Source organism: Pantherophis guttatus, chromosome 3 (assembly GCF_059756535.1).
Source record: "Pantherophis guttatus breed Tessera chromosome 3, ASM5975653v1, whole genome shotgun sequence".
Lineage (NCBI taxonomy): Eukaryota > Metazoa > Chordata > Lepidosauria > Squamata > Colubridae > Pantherophis > Pantherophis guttatus.
In genome coordinates, this window is record NC_142065.1 from 78,673,636 (window position 1) to 78,688,156 (window position 14,521).

Sequence of the window (14,521 nt, forward strand, 5' to 3'; positions counted from 1 at the left end):
GATATTACCTATGTTCTGATTCAGTTTGTTTTTTGACTTTCTTGTGAAGAATCTTGTCTTCTACTGAGTGTCTTTCATGTTAATAATAGACTCAGCTGAGCTGATAGGACTTCTGTTCTTTTAAGAATACATGCAAGAATTTATTTATTTCCACTTAGGAGTATTTTTTACTTTGGGAAATCTAGAAAAGAAAACAACTTTAAGAAAAGGCAGAAATTATAAATACAATCTCCAGGCCTGTCTCTTTCATTGACTTCATTTTGTAGTTATTCCATCCTATTTGGTTTTTCATTACCAAGAAGATTAATAATCTGCTCCCTGCCAGTCATCAAAAGTCGTTTAGTTTTATTCTGATCGTGGTTACATTTATTATGAGAAACAGTATTTTTGAGCTACCTGAAGCTACCTTTTAGCTTTTTGAGCTATCTGAAAATATCAGAGCTTGTCTAGAACACCCAGATACTACTAATAATATACAGAATCAGTTCAAAGGGTAAGCAATTTATCTTACTGACATGACCATATAACTTTGCAAGTTGTAGACATTTGAATACTCAACAGCATGTGACGTTCACACATTTTGCTAAATTTTAGACCTATGTATTCCTAATTGCATTTTGTGTTAGATGGCTTTTGATTCCCCCCCCCCCTATAAGCCAGAGAGGCATAAAATGTGAGATCATTTCTAAATCAATAAAAATGTATTATCTAGAATTATGTCACCATGTGAAAATGTAAAAACTTCCTGCCTAACCCCTGCAAATTTCTTTCATGGCGAAATTGTCTTACAGTATTGGTGAATAGCAATTTGTGATAACAATTGTTATTATCTCATCCTTTTATCTTTACCTCAGCAGATTTTAGCCTCTGGCTCTATGTGCCACTTTTCAAAGATAAAGGCTTGAGATATCATAAGAAATGCAAGAAGAAATTATAAGTTAAACATGATTCTTACACATTAATTGAATGTACTGCTTAAGCGCAATGTTAGCCCTGAATTACTTTTTATTTTTACTTGTAACTGCTGACTTAATGGAATATTTCAGCAGCTTACGATAAAAAATGACTAAGTTATTTGAGCATGTCAGGCAGTTCCTCACCAAAGCTTAGAGATGACACAACAAAGTCTGCTTTAAATAAAATTAAAGACTCACTGGACAAGAATGTTGCAAGTTCCATCATGTTATAAAGATACACCAAAGGAAAGCTGCTAACTGAACTCTGTCTAAATTCTGTTGAATTCAATCTAATTTATATCCATTTAATAGCTAAGGAAAGCAATTTTGGCAGCAGAGAGCAATCTGCTTGCTCCATTGTCATCTGTGAGGAGTGAAAAATATCTGTGCTAATGCCACAAAACAAGAATATGTGAGAAATCTTCAGCCTTAGGAGGCCCAGTTGGATTTGCCATGGGGTAGCAGATCACTTGCACACTATTGAAGCACAACAAGGATACACTGGAGAATTCCTTGTAAGAAAAGAGAGAAAAATTCATGGGAATTGGGGGTGAGAGGAAGAGTTGAAAAGAAAGGAAAAGAAGATGAGCAGACTGTAGAAAGAAAATCTGTGTGACAATCATGGAAATAAAGATGTTTAGCTGATGTACTTTTTAAAGAGAATCTTGCCTTTATTTTGTCTTTGCATGATATTTTGTACATACAGGAGAACTATATGTACAATACAATGATATAGTGTACCATATTCATATTTAGTTTCAACATTTCAAAATAGAATATAATTCTTTATTGGCCAAGTGTGATTAGACACACAAGGAATTTGTTTCCGGTGCATAAGGTCTCAGTGTACATACAAGCAGCAAGCAAATTAAATTAATTGGCGTTTAAGCAAATGAGAGAATATAAAAAGTTTTGTGCACGTCTGTACACCCCACTCCTATTTTTCATAGGTGGCAGCTGGAGAGGAGAGGGGCAAGGTCTTTCTTAACCCTAAATCTGACTTTTGTTATTTCAAATCAAATAGAATTTCCTCCAAACTTTTCTTTAAAAGAGGTAGAAGATTCCCAGTGACCCAGAAAGGGCATTCCAAATGGGATGAGCAAATGGCACAGCTCCTATCTCTTTCCAAATCTGTTTTGAGGGGAAATTTATTTATTTCAATTTGTATACTGCCCTTCTCCTAGTGGACTCAAGGCGGTGAACAGCCAGAGCTAAAACACATGCAGATACAAAATTTAAAATTGTTAAAAGAATTATATAACTGGCCCAATTTAAAACAGTTCAATTTAAAACCCCATGACAATTTAAAACTAAAAAACTAAAAAGACTAAAAAGGGGGGGGTGGTTCACGCCAGCCCTGCTTGATGGAAAAGAAAAGTTTTCAGGGCACGGCAAAAGACCCGGAGATCCGATATCCTTCGTATCTCTGGGGGCAAATCGTTCCAGAGGGCAGGAGCTGCCACAGAGAAGGCCCTCCCTCTGGGGGTTGCCAGCCGACATTGCCTAGCTGACGGCACCCTGAGGAGTCCCTCTCTGTGGGCAAGTACTGGTCGGTGGGAGGCTATCGGCGGCAGAAGGCGGTCCTGCAAATACCCAGGTCCTATGCCATGGAGGACTTTAAAGGTGGTAACCAACACCTTGAAGCGCACCCGGAAGACAACTGGAAGCCAATGCAGCTCACGCAGGAGAGGTGTCACATGGGAGCGCCCCCTGGCTCCCATAATCCCCCGCGCGGCCGCATTCTGCACCTGTTGGAGCCTCCGGGTGCTCCTCAAGGGGAGCCCTATGTAGAGAGCATTGCAGTAGTCCAGGCGGGAAGTGACAAGTACCTGAGTGACTGTGCGTAAGGAGTCCCGATCCAGAAAGGGACGCAACTGGCAAATCAGGCGGACCTGATAAACCCCCCCCCTGGCCACGGCCATCATATGCTCTTCTAAAGACAGCCGTGCATCCAGGAGGACGCCCAAGTTGCGAGCCCTATCCGTGGGGGCCAATAACTCGCCCCCAATAGCGATGGCACCAGCTGGCTATATCGGGACGCCGGAAGCCACAGCCACTCGGTCTTGGAAGGGTTGAGACGAAGCCTGTTACTCCCCATCCAGATCCGCACGGCCTCCAGGCACCGGGACATCACTTCAAGAGCATCGTTGGGATGGCCTGGGGTGGAGATGTACAGCTGAGTGTCATCAGCGTACTGATGGAACTCCACCCCAAAGCCACAGATGATCTCACCCAGCGGCTTCACATAAATGTTGAACAGAAGGGGCGAGAGGACCAACCCCTGAGGCACCCCACAAACAAGGCGCCTCGGGGTCGACCTCTGCCCCCCTGCCAACACTGACTGAGACCAGTCGGAGAGATAGGAGGAGAATCACCGCAAGACGGTGCCCCCCACTCCCAACCCCTCCAACCAGCACAGCAGGATACCATGGTCGATGGTATCAAAAGCCGCTGAGAGATCTAACAGGACCAGGATAGAGGAACAACCCCTATCCCGAGCCCTCCAGAGATCATCCACCAATGCGACCAATGCCGTTTCTGTGCTGTGCCCAGGCCTGAAGCCGGACTGGAGTGGATCCAGATAGACAGCTTCATCCAGGTACCCAGGAAGCTGTCGCGCCACCACACTCTCAACAACCTTCGCCAAGAAGGGAAGGTTGGAGACCGGACGATAGTTAGCCAAAACAGCCGGTTCCAGAGCAAGCTTCCTGAGGAGGGGCCTCACCACCGACTCTTTCAAGGCGGTTACAAATTGCAGAAATGGGTTACATTTGTAGACACTGCTGAGCTCAATTCATTTTTCTTTGGCCGCTGTATTTTGTCCTTAAGGAATTGTGTGAACAAACTTATTTGACTAGCTTGTAACTCAAGATAATTGCATGAAAATAGAAGTGGTTTAATTCACTAACCATTTTATGATTGTATGAATAGAGCTATGCTGTTCTATTACCTTAGATCCAACAGCAATCGTGAGAGAAAGGAATTAAAAAGAAGAGAATGGAGTAGTGGTTAGAAGATTGGCCGTGATTTGGATAACCAAGATTCAGATTTCTAATCAGCTATAACACTACGCAATGACTTTGAAGTGATAATATTCATATATACAAACAGCCCAAGTTATATCATAGGATTTTGATGAGGATAAATCAAGGACTGAGAGGAAAACCAGAGCAAATGCAGTTCATAAATGTTTTCTCCTAGTGTCCTGTCATGCCCCCGTCGGAGTCTGAATCTACAGACGAAGACAAGCCAGAGCTGGAGCCGACAGAGAGATTGAGGGGACAACTTCAGTGGCTTCAGAGGAATGTGGGGAGGAGTGTGCCAAGTCAGCCCAGGGCCCTTCAGGATTGTGACAGCTTGTTAGCAGGGAGGAACGGGGGCAGGATGACCGAGAGAAGGCAAGCAGGGGACATAAGCGACGGAGCTCAGGCAATAAACAAGGACTGCCCTCTCCTGATCCCTGAGCGTGGAGAGTGGAGAGAAGGCAGGAACAGCACAGGCTGACCCGATGACTCGGGAGGAGAGCACCCCACTCCTCTTCACAAGGCACACCTGGAAACTCAGATTTAAGAAGTTTAAGGTACCACTCAGACGGGACTAACAGCAGAAGCAAAAAAACAACCAGTGCCAGACTGGCCTGAATATGAAACAAAAGGCAGAGGAAAAAGTTCCGGATGATGCTGACACACTTGCGGAATGCTGTTGGCTTCTCTGGGTTGCGGAGCTAGTTTGCCCCCTGTGGCACATCCTAGTTAGTGCATGAGTGTGAACATAACAAATTAATAATCTTAGGCAGCCAAACTACTACTCTGAAATAATATTATAAACTCTTGGCTTTCATATATCAATGCCATAGACTAAATTCATCATCTCAACTCTGTTGCTTTCATCTGCAAGATAAGGAATTGTATGACTCTAGAATATGTTTATGTTTTGATACTTACAGAGTTTCATATTTAATTGAATAAACAGATTCAATTTGTTTTTGTCTTTGCTCTTTATTCACCCATAAAAGAACTAGAAATTTAGAAACCTTAGAACCAAAAACTGATAGTAACGAAACAAGACATTTGAGACATTCTAATATTAATTCTAGTAATTCTCTAGTTGAAAGATAGGATAGAATAAAAAAGTAAACAGATTAAATTATGCAGTCAAATTTTGAACAACAGAAAGGATGATGATGATGCTATTTGATATTAATTAACTCATATTTTGGAGAATCTTCTGGGCTTTCTTATTAAAAACCTTGTTGTTGATAAGGCCATTTTCATACTTTTTAATAGTAATATGTAGATTTTCTTTTAGAGTGGGTGTGTCCCCAAATTGTAATGTGGCCAACAAGTTTTTTTTCCCCAATAGGTCACATTAATCAAACTCTCCCATTTCATAAGAATGCAACATTAATATATATTTCCCAAAAAAAGCAGGTATTAAAGGTGTTGGTAAATATTCCTGCTGTTCTGAGATTTGTAAATGAAGAAAAGACTTGTTACAGAGGAGGCCCCTAGAAATTTTTTACCCATTGCTATAGACATTTTCATTTCTTCCAGTTTAGAATGCTTAGCTCTAAAGAACAGGCCATAGAAAGCAAGTGAAACTTGAAAACTACTTATACCTTAATAAGTAAAGGAATGGTAAACGAAAACATTTAAATAAATTTGTTCAATATTGCCTATGATGAAAAGGCCTGTTCTGAAAGACTGAAATCCTTGATAACTTTTTTCCAAGCAATCCTACTACAAAGGATGAAATCTAAAATGAAAAAGGGTTTTATTTATTTATTTATTAAATTTCTATGCCTCCCAATTTACTGATAAGATGACTCTGGGTGGTTTACAAACAGTTCCTAGAATTTTATTTTATTTTTGAAAGCAGATTAAAGAAAGTTTATCTCAGATTTGTTGTTGATATATTATTGTTTAAAGATAAACTAGTACAAGACAAGGAAAGCTGCAGAGACAAGCGTGGCTAACCTATCATGTTACAGGTTTCCTTGAATAGCCTCTAGCTTTGACAGTAGAACATGTTGGATTGTAATTTTATAAACCTGAAGAAGTACAAATCTGATGATAGATTATTATCTATCTGCCGAGCACAAATTGCGGAAGGTGATTGAACAAATTGTTTCTAAATGATATGGCAAGCTACTAAAGTGTTTTGACAGGTAGTCTGGCAATCAGTTTCAAATTTGATTTTAAAAGTTCAGGTTGCCACCCAGAATTTCTCTATTGAATGTATAGGTGTCTGCCTATAATATATTTAAGACTATTGCTTGTAGGAAACTTTATGCAAGTAAATAAATTGAATCTTATGTACAATCATGAAATATCAGAAGCCTTGTTAAAAACATGGTCTACAGTTAATATTGTAAAAATAGTTTTTTTCATCTGACTCCTTCCATCTGGAATTAGATCTTCTGAAATCTTCTGTTTAATTGAATTAATATATATTTTATAAAAATTAATATGGAATCAACTCATTTTATTTTTTTGAGTAAATTGTATGTCAATGTTTAGCAGCCATATATTTTGAGTGGAGCTAGGTGGTAGTTTGAGTATGTTTTATGATTATGTAAATGCATAGCTATTTACTTTCTCACATGCATTCCCTGGTTTGGTTACGAAAGTAAAATGCATGAAAATCACATTTGTACTACTTGAGTGTCAGTCCGTCAACAGTCATAGTTATACTATGATAGTGATGGCGAACCTATAAAAGACATTTGTGGTGATACACCAGGTCTCCAGACCCTCTGGAAGCCACATGGCCTTGCTTTCTCATAGCTTCTGAGGCACACAAAAATCATGCAAGCATTCTCACACAATTTTCTGAGGCCCCAGAGGCCTTGAAGGATCCAGAGAGGAAAGTCTAGAGAAGGGGAGAGTCCAGAGAGGAGATCTGGAAAGGCCTCTTTTGTCCAGGGTGTGTGTGTGAGAGAGAGAGATCCAGCAACCTTAAGGTAGGCATTTTCTGAACTTTTGACACTATATAACATTTACAATATGCAAAACTGCAAGTCTTCTGCTTCTTTTAACATTGTTAGTCTAATTTAACTTACATAGGCGATACAGAATTTATTAAACGGGCAGGAGAAATTTAGATCTCTGGCGCTAGTCAATTCAGGAAAGTAATGGGATCTTAACGTATTGTTTTCTTCATCTTTTCAAAATCAGTGAAGATAAACTCAGTAATAATCATTTGAAAGTAGCTAATGGTGCTTCCCATATAGCACATCTGTTTACTTGATGAGCCCTGGTTAATTGATATAGAAATTCTGCAATGTTACTAAATTGGATCCAGACCAGGAGTGAAATGCTCCCAGTTCGGACTGGATCGGAGAATCGGTAGCAAAAATCCCCGCCACCCCCCCATGCCCAGCTGAGCCGCACAATCATCAGAGGCTTTTTTTTACTTTTAAAAACATTTTTTCTACAACTTTGGTTGAAAAAATGCTTTTAAAAATTAAAAAAAAGCCTCTGATGATCGCGCTGCTCATCAAAGGCATTTAAAAGAAGAAAAGTTTTTTTTTTCTTTTAAATGCTCTGATGACCCAAGCTGAGTTCCCTGATCGGCAGAGGCTTTCAGGGAACTCAGCTGGGATGGTCAGAGCATTTAAAAGAAAAAAAGGGTTTTTTTCTTTTAAATGCTCTGACCATCCCAGCTGGGTTGATTGGCAGATCGTCAAAGCATTTAAAAGAAAAAAACCCTTTTATTCTTTTAAATGCTCTGACGATCCAAGCTGAGTTCCCTGATCAGGGAAATCAGCTTGGATCGTCAGAGCCTTTTGAAAGCATTTTTTTACAACCTCTTAGCCGAAGAGGTCGTAGAAAAAATGGTTTTAAAAGTATAAAAAAAAAAAAAGGCCACGCCCACATTACCACCCGCACACCAAGCCATGCCCGCAGAACCGGTAGTAACAAATTGTAATTTCACCCCTGATCCAGACTTCATTGTGTTAGAATGGACTGTAATTGACAATTATTTTGAATCATGGTTAAGTTTGGATACAACTACTGTGTGTTGTGATGAGTTCTTTGGATTTGGGTGTGGGTTTTCAAAAGAGAGAGAAGAAAAAAAAAGGAAATTCATTAATTATTTCCTTGAAACTCTGCTTGGAAATAATCATCCATAACTGGCTTTCTATGGTAACATGGAGAAAAGCATGGAGTAAGTAATGCCTGCTGCTATGATTTCATTATTACATAATATGATGTTCTCAGAAAAGAATTGGGTCTTCATTAAATTCCACGGGCAAATTTCCACCCAACACAGCAACGAGGCTTGCAGTCTACTGGTATATTATGCAGCTTTTTTGAACAATCCTTCCTACGCAGTGTGGATGCACAAGCACCAAATGGTGTCTCCTGAGGTGTAAAAATCTGGAAAGGAAAGATGCATACATTTCAATCATTGGTCTGTAACTTAAACACTCATTATTAACACAAGAGAAAGCAGGACTATTTTTTTTCCTGCATAGTCACACAAAGCAGTGGTCCCCAACCTTTCGGATCTCAGGGACCACTAAATTCATAATTTTAAATCCTGTGGACCACTAATATGCTCTATCTAATGACCAGCTGGGTGAGCATGGCCAACTCAATGTCAGTCAGTTCCAGGCCATGATGCAGTCCCACTGGAACAACGCCCACCGGCTCTTCACCACCAGTGGCACTTCCTTCCAGCCTTCGCCCAAAGCCCCAGGTGGCTTCAACAGACCCCAAGTCAGAATTTCTGGCCCCCTCCGACCCACACAAAAAGACTCCGGAGGGGCAGAGTCTCTGCAGCAACACAAACGTTCATTGCACATATCCGGCCCAGGGGCTGTAGATTGAAGATCCCTGATTTAATGCAATAATAAAAAATGCAAATAATTTTGCGGACCACCAAAATTTTCTCATGGACCACCAGTGGTTTATGGACCACCAGTTGGTGACCGCTGACACAAAGGATCTAACTGGTCTGTACAGTTAATTTCACCTCTTGGATGACTCCGGTAATTTGGAAAGGGCTAGATTATTAATAAAAATGTCAGGGTTATGCTTCATTGAATAATAATCATTTTTCAGATTTAATCAGACCAGGTAGCTAATGGAATAAACTCAACAAATAGATGCAACCAGGAGATAATCTGGGCTAATCTTCCATTGGCTTTAAGATTATTCAGGTTTACTCCTGTAAATTCAGATCTTGAGAAGGAATTCTTCTACTTCTTCAAATAACTTCCATGATCGTCTTCTTCCAGTGCCAGGAATTCTTGGTGTCAAAAAGGTCTAATTGTCTGAATAACATTTTTTATGTGTTGGTTCATTTTGTTTTGGAGGCTAAGTGACCCAAAGTAAATTCAATTAAATTTGTATTACTGGTAAATGATCCCACTCTTCTCAGTGTACAATCCATAATAATAAATATCATAGTTTGGATGACCAAGAAAAAGTAATTCTCACCTCTTTGTCATTGGATATTCCCAGTTTTTCTAAGTTTGTCACTGAATAGTGGATGTTAGACAGGATAACTTCTACCTCTTCAATCTGAAAATACAAAAACACCAGTATGACTTATAAAAAAATCATATATACAGATTTAACATAACAGATAAACTCAATAAAGTTGTCTGACTCCTGATATTTATATTTTTCTGTTTGACAGTTTCTTGAATTATATGAAATATTTTATTTTATTTACTTAAATTTATATCCTGCCATTCCTTCCACAGCTCAAGAAAGATTGCAATGAGTTCTCCCTTCATTTTATTCCCCACAGCCTGGAAACTGAGCTGAGCTGAGGCTAGCCATAGACATAGAGTGAGTTTTCATAGCTGAGAGTGACTTGTACTACACACACATATATATACATACACATACATATATACATATACATATACATGTGTGTGTGTGTGTGTGTGTGTGTGTGTGTGTGTGTTTTTCCTTCTAGCCAGGTTTTCCCTACGTAACCAAGGTTTTTTTTGTAGCTCCAGCTCAGTAGAATCACATCTACTCGGTTCTGGGCTTTTTTCCTTTCTAACAGCTAGCAAGCTCTAACTGCTAGGTGGGAGACCTAAATAGATCCATTTCTAGCTCGTTTGCTTTCGTCAGTAGGCCACACCCATATCTTATGTATCCTCCCTGTAAAGGTACAGTATCAATTTTCTTACTTCTTTGTATATATATATATATATATATATATATATATATATATATATATATATATATACATACATACATACATACACACACACACGTTTTTCTGTTGAATTTTATATATATATAAAAAAACACACTGAAAGCCCCAAATGAAATAGTTACTGGCCTGTGGGATTCTCTCCAGAATGTTTGTCTGAATACAGTTGACTGTCTTCTGGTAAGACGGTGAGTAATGGCCTGTTTCTGGTGGCCCAGCAAAAGCATCAAGAACACTTTCGTGGGCAGTTCTCCTTTAAAGTTGGGAAAAAAAACATACAACATTTGGAATCAAACTGCAATGGATAAAATCTACACTGTGCAAGGCAACACACATGGGCATTGGTGAACAACTCTGTGTGTTGTGCCTGTAATGTTTATAAACACTGGGGTAATTTTCACACTGAGGAAATCAAGAGATGACAATATATATATACATATACATATACATATACATATACATATACATATACATATACATATACATATACATATACATATATATATATATATATATATATATATATATATATATACTGGTATATGTGCCTAAAATCCTCAGACACTCCACATAATCACATTCAGCCATGAGTGGGACTAACTGGGAAGCCTGAAATACTATAGCATTGTTGAAGCCAAATAACCAGGAAGCTAAGCAAATTCTTGATGGAAAACTAGTCAAAGCACCCAAAATAAGCTGGAGTATAAAAATATGAGTCATTGGGAATTGGGTGGCATACAAGTTGTTGATTATGATGGTGATTGTAATCTTATATACTTGACAGTCAGGTTTCAGTAACATGTAATGCTTATCTTAGAGATTTTTCATTGGTCATAAGAGTTGACAGACACATACTAGTGGACAGTTAAAGGATTTAGCCTTATAGTCATGTTATAATTTACGTTAAAGAAAGTTTGCAGTCCGAGTACAACCATCAAAATACAATAAAAAAAACAAAACTCAACAATTTTAGAATAATACAGCACTCTAGAATTGTGGATAATCCTAACCTCATCTATTCTATACAGTAGAAATCACAGACACGGCAATGTTTTAAAAGAACTGGGAATAAAAACAACAGATTCCAAAATTACTATGAGGCTGGGAGAAATCAATGCAATGTCTGGAAGCAAAAGCAGAAGTAAAATTTGCAAACTGTAATCTTTTGGTGTTGAGCCAATTGAATGAAAGTGTGCATTAGCAGACAAAAGAAATGCACATTCATATTGCGGTCAAAATTAGCAAAATTATGGAATTATTTTATAATGCTGGGGCCTTTACAATTATGGAGGAAAAGCCCACTGCAGACCACATATGATAATTCATTAAAAATAGTGAATTAAATAAAATAATCATTGATTACTCTGGAGCAGGGGTGTCAAACTCAAGGCCTTGGGGCCGGATTTGGCCCATGGGGTGCTTAGATCCGGCCTGCAGGGCTGGCTTGCAAACAGTAAAAGACCAGCCTGTGGTGCCTCTGCCAGCGAAAATGGAGCACCTTGTTTTTGCTGGCAGAGGGCTATCAAAACAAACTAACAACAAACTAAAAGGAGAAATGTTTCCCCTTTTGCATTTCAGCATGCAAGAAGGGACAGGAAAGGAGAAAGGGAAAGAGGAAAGACAAAGAAGGGAAGATGGGAAGAGAGCAAGGAAGGAAAAATAAGGAAAGAGGGAAAGGAAAAAGAAAGGAGAATGAAGAGGGAAGGAAGGAAGGAAAGAAGGAAGGAAGGAAGAGGAAGGAAGGAAGGAAGGAAGGAAGGAAGGAAGGAAGGAAGGAAGGAAGGAAGGAAGGAAGGAAGGAAGGAAGATTATAATGAGAGTGAGGGAGGGTCTCAGGGAAGTCCTGCATTAGTACTTGGAGACCACAAGCGCCCCCGACATGAGTTCCGTCTGCCATGGTCATGCCCACTCCTGACCACCACCATGGCCACACCTGCCATAGCCACGCCTGCCATGGCCACACCCATTCCCCAGGCCTCCGAGGTCAAACACAACCCTGATACGGCCCTCAATGAAATCAAGTTTGACACCCCTAGAACCAACACAAGTGCAAGACTTTTATATGCACAATGGCGGAAAGATGTGACAATACCCACAATGGAAGAGTGAATGGTGAAGATGATAGAACGTCTTCAAATGATAAAATTGACAACTTTGAATAGAGAAAAGACATTGATTAATTTTAATGCTGATTGGAAAGCCCTTTTGGACTTTTTGCCTGAGACAGGAAAAAAAAATGAAATTATGATATATGGGCTTGGTGATTAGAAAACCTATTAGATAATAGGAAAAAGTGAGAGTTATGTGACCTTAGAGGAAAAGGTTAATTTAAATTTATACTTACAATTGTTATAAAAGAAAATCTTTATATTTCTTTACCTTTCCTTTTCTTTCTTTATATTTCTTTTTCTTTCTGTACTTTTGGCTTTGTTCTTTATTTTCTTTATTATTTCTTTCTGTAAGTTTGTAATCTTTTTAGTGTAAAAAATCTAATAAAGTTATTTTAAAAGAAATGGAGTCAAGCCACAAGAAATAAAACGCTTGAAAAAATAAGTCAAGACTGTGAGTCAAAATGATCCTCAAATGTAGGTAGTCCTTGACTCATGACCACAATTGGGTCCAAAATTTATGTTGCTAAGTGAGACATTGGTTAAATGATGCCCCAGTTGTTAAGTGAATCCTACAACCTTTCTTGCCACAGTTGTTAAGTGAATCTCTGCAGTTGTTCAGTTAACAACCTTGCTTGTCAGAAGGTCTCAACAAGTGATCACATGATCCTGGGACACTGCAATTGTCATAAATATGAGTCAGTTGCCAATTGTCTGAATTTTGATCATGTGATCATGGGGTTGCTGCAACGGTCATAAATGTGAAAAATGGTCCTAAGTCACTAAATGAACTGTTGTAAATTGAGGACTACTTGTATGGTATTTTATCACAACCTCCTTAGCAAGAGATATTATTTGTTGCTAGTTTTAGTCTTATTTTATGTAAGCCCTTTCCTCCACTGTAAAGAAATTTCAGAGGCCCCATTACTTATAGGAGAATCCATGCAAATTTTTTTACTTACCATATGGAATCATAATCAAGGCCATCCAAACATTCACCGTAGCACCATTTGATGAGTGTTTCCACCGACAACACTCTATCTATCCTTTCTGGAAGTGTGGTGTATTTTTCTTTAAGAAAGCCCTGGAATCCAGACTGGGTTGTTTTCATAAGCTTTAGATCCTTAATGCCAGAAAAAACAATTGGAGCATCTAGGAGAGGAAGAGCATGAATTCATTTTAATATAAGACATGATGTCCCACGGTTACATATAGAGCTTTTTTTCCTAAAGATGCAGTGATACCTGCAAATCAATTTTCAGCCCAGGAAAATGAAATGTATTTCCAATTAAGCATGCATTGAACTGCGCTTCTATATGGCTGGCTGAAAAATAAAACATTCTTGGGAACTCAAATTTTTAAAATGTATTATATTCTTGATTATGAAGTCTAATAATGGATGCCTTAGTTAAGTTTAAAAGGAAATCTGTGTGTCAGTTTTAGCATGGCATATTTGGATTAATTTGTATAGGAGCTGAGGCCTTTGCTTTGATTCAGCAGATCAAAATCCCCCCCCCTTTTTTTTTTTATGAAGAGGCCTAGTGGACTCACTGGAGAAGAGCCTAATGTTGGGAACGACTGAGGGCAAAATAAGAAGGGGACGACAGAAAATGAGGTGGCTGGATGGAGTCACTGAAGCAGTTAGTATGAGCTTAAATGGACTCCAGAGGATGGTGGAAGACAGGAAGGCCTGGAGGAACATTGTCCAACAACTAACAACAACAAAGTGGATCAAAACAAATATCATTAAAGCAGCACCATTTTTCTTACAAGGCTCCAACTTTATTGTAAATTCACAAAGTTATAGGGATTGAGAGGAATATTAAGGTCATTCAACATGTTCTGGATTGATCCAAATGTTGAGTTCAGATCTGATTTCAAATATTACCACTGCAGAGAAATTGTTACCAAAAGGGACTGTAGCCTGTTGTGGATTCTGTTGCTCATGTGCAATTTATATGTTTATTAATGTTTATTTTTTTCATTAATATCCGGAGTTATCGCTCTTTAAAAACCAAATTATTTCATAGTTTAAAATAGCATTTTAAAAGATGACAAACATTCCACTTTCAAAATTGCAGACAGGCAGTCTTAGACTTACAATCGGTCACTTAACGACCATTCAAAGTTGCAACAAACCTCCCAAAAGCTACTTCCAATCAATTTTGAAGTTACATCTGCCATATAGACATATACACGCACACACAATGGACATATTTTGAGTGCTTGGCACCTGGCTCACCATTACAGCCATTTGCAGCATCCCACAGTCTTGTT

The 14,521-nt window shown here is 38.8% G+C and overlaps 1 protein-coding gene across 1 annotated transcript in view; it reads right to left on the reverse strand.

The window, feature by feature from the left end:
- Positions 1–7,958: 7,958 nt before the first annotated feature.
- Positions 7,959–14,521, reverse strand: part of LOC117677350 (uricase-like) — a 50,197-nt gene continuing 43,634 nt past the window's right edge. The window contains exons 5-8 of the mRNA XM_034437499.3: positions 13,207–13,396; positions 10,266–10,389; positions 9,404–9,487; positions 7,959–8,338 (exon numbers count right to left, since the gene is read on the reverse strand). Coding sequence (XP_034293390.1) covers positions 8,198–8,338; positions 9,404–9,487; positions 10,266–10,389; positions 13,207–13,396 — 539 coding nt within the window. The 3' untranslated portion in view covers positions 7,959–8,197. The remainder of the gene's footprint in view (positions 8,339–9,403; positions 9,488–10,265; positions 10,390–13,206; positions 13,397–14,521) is intronic.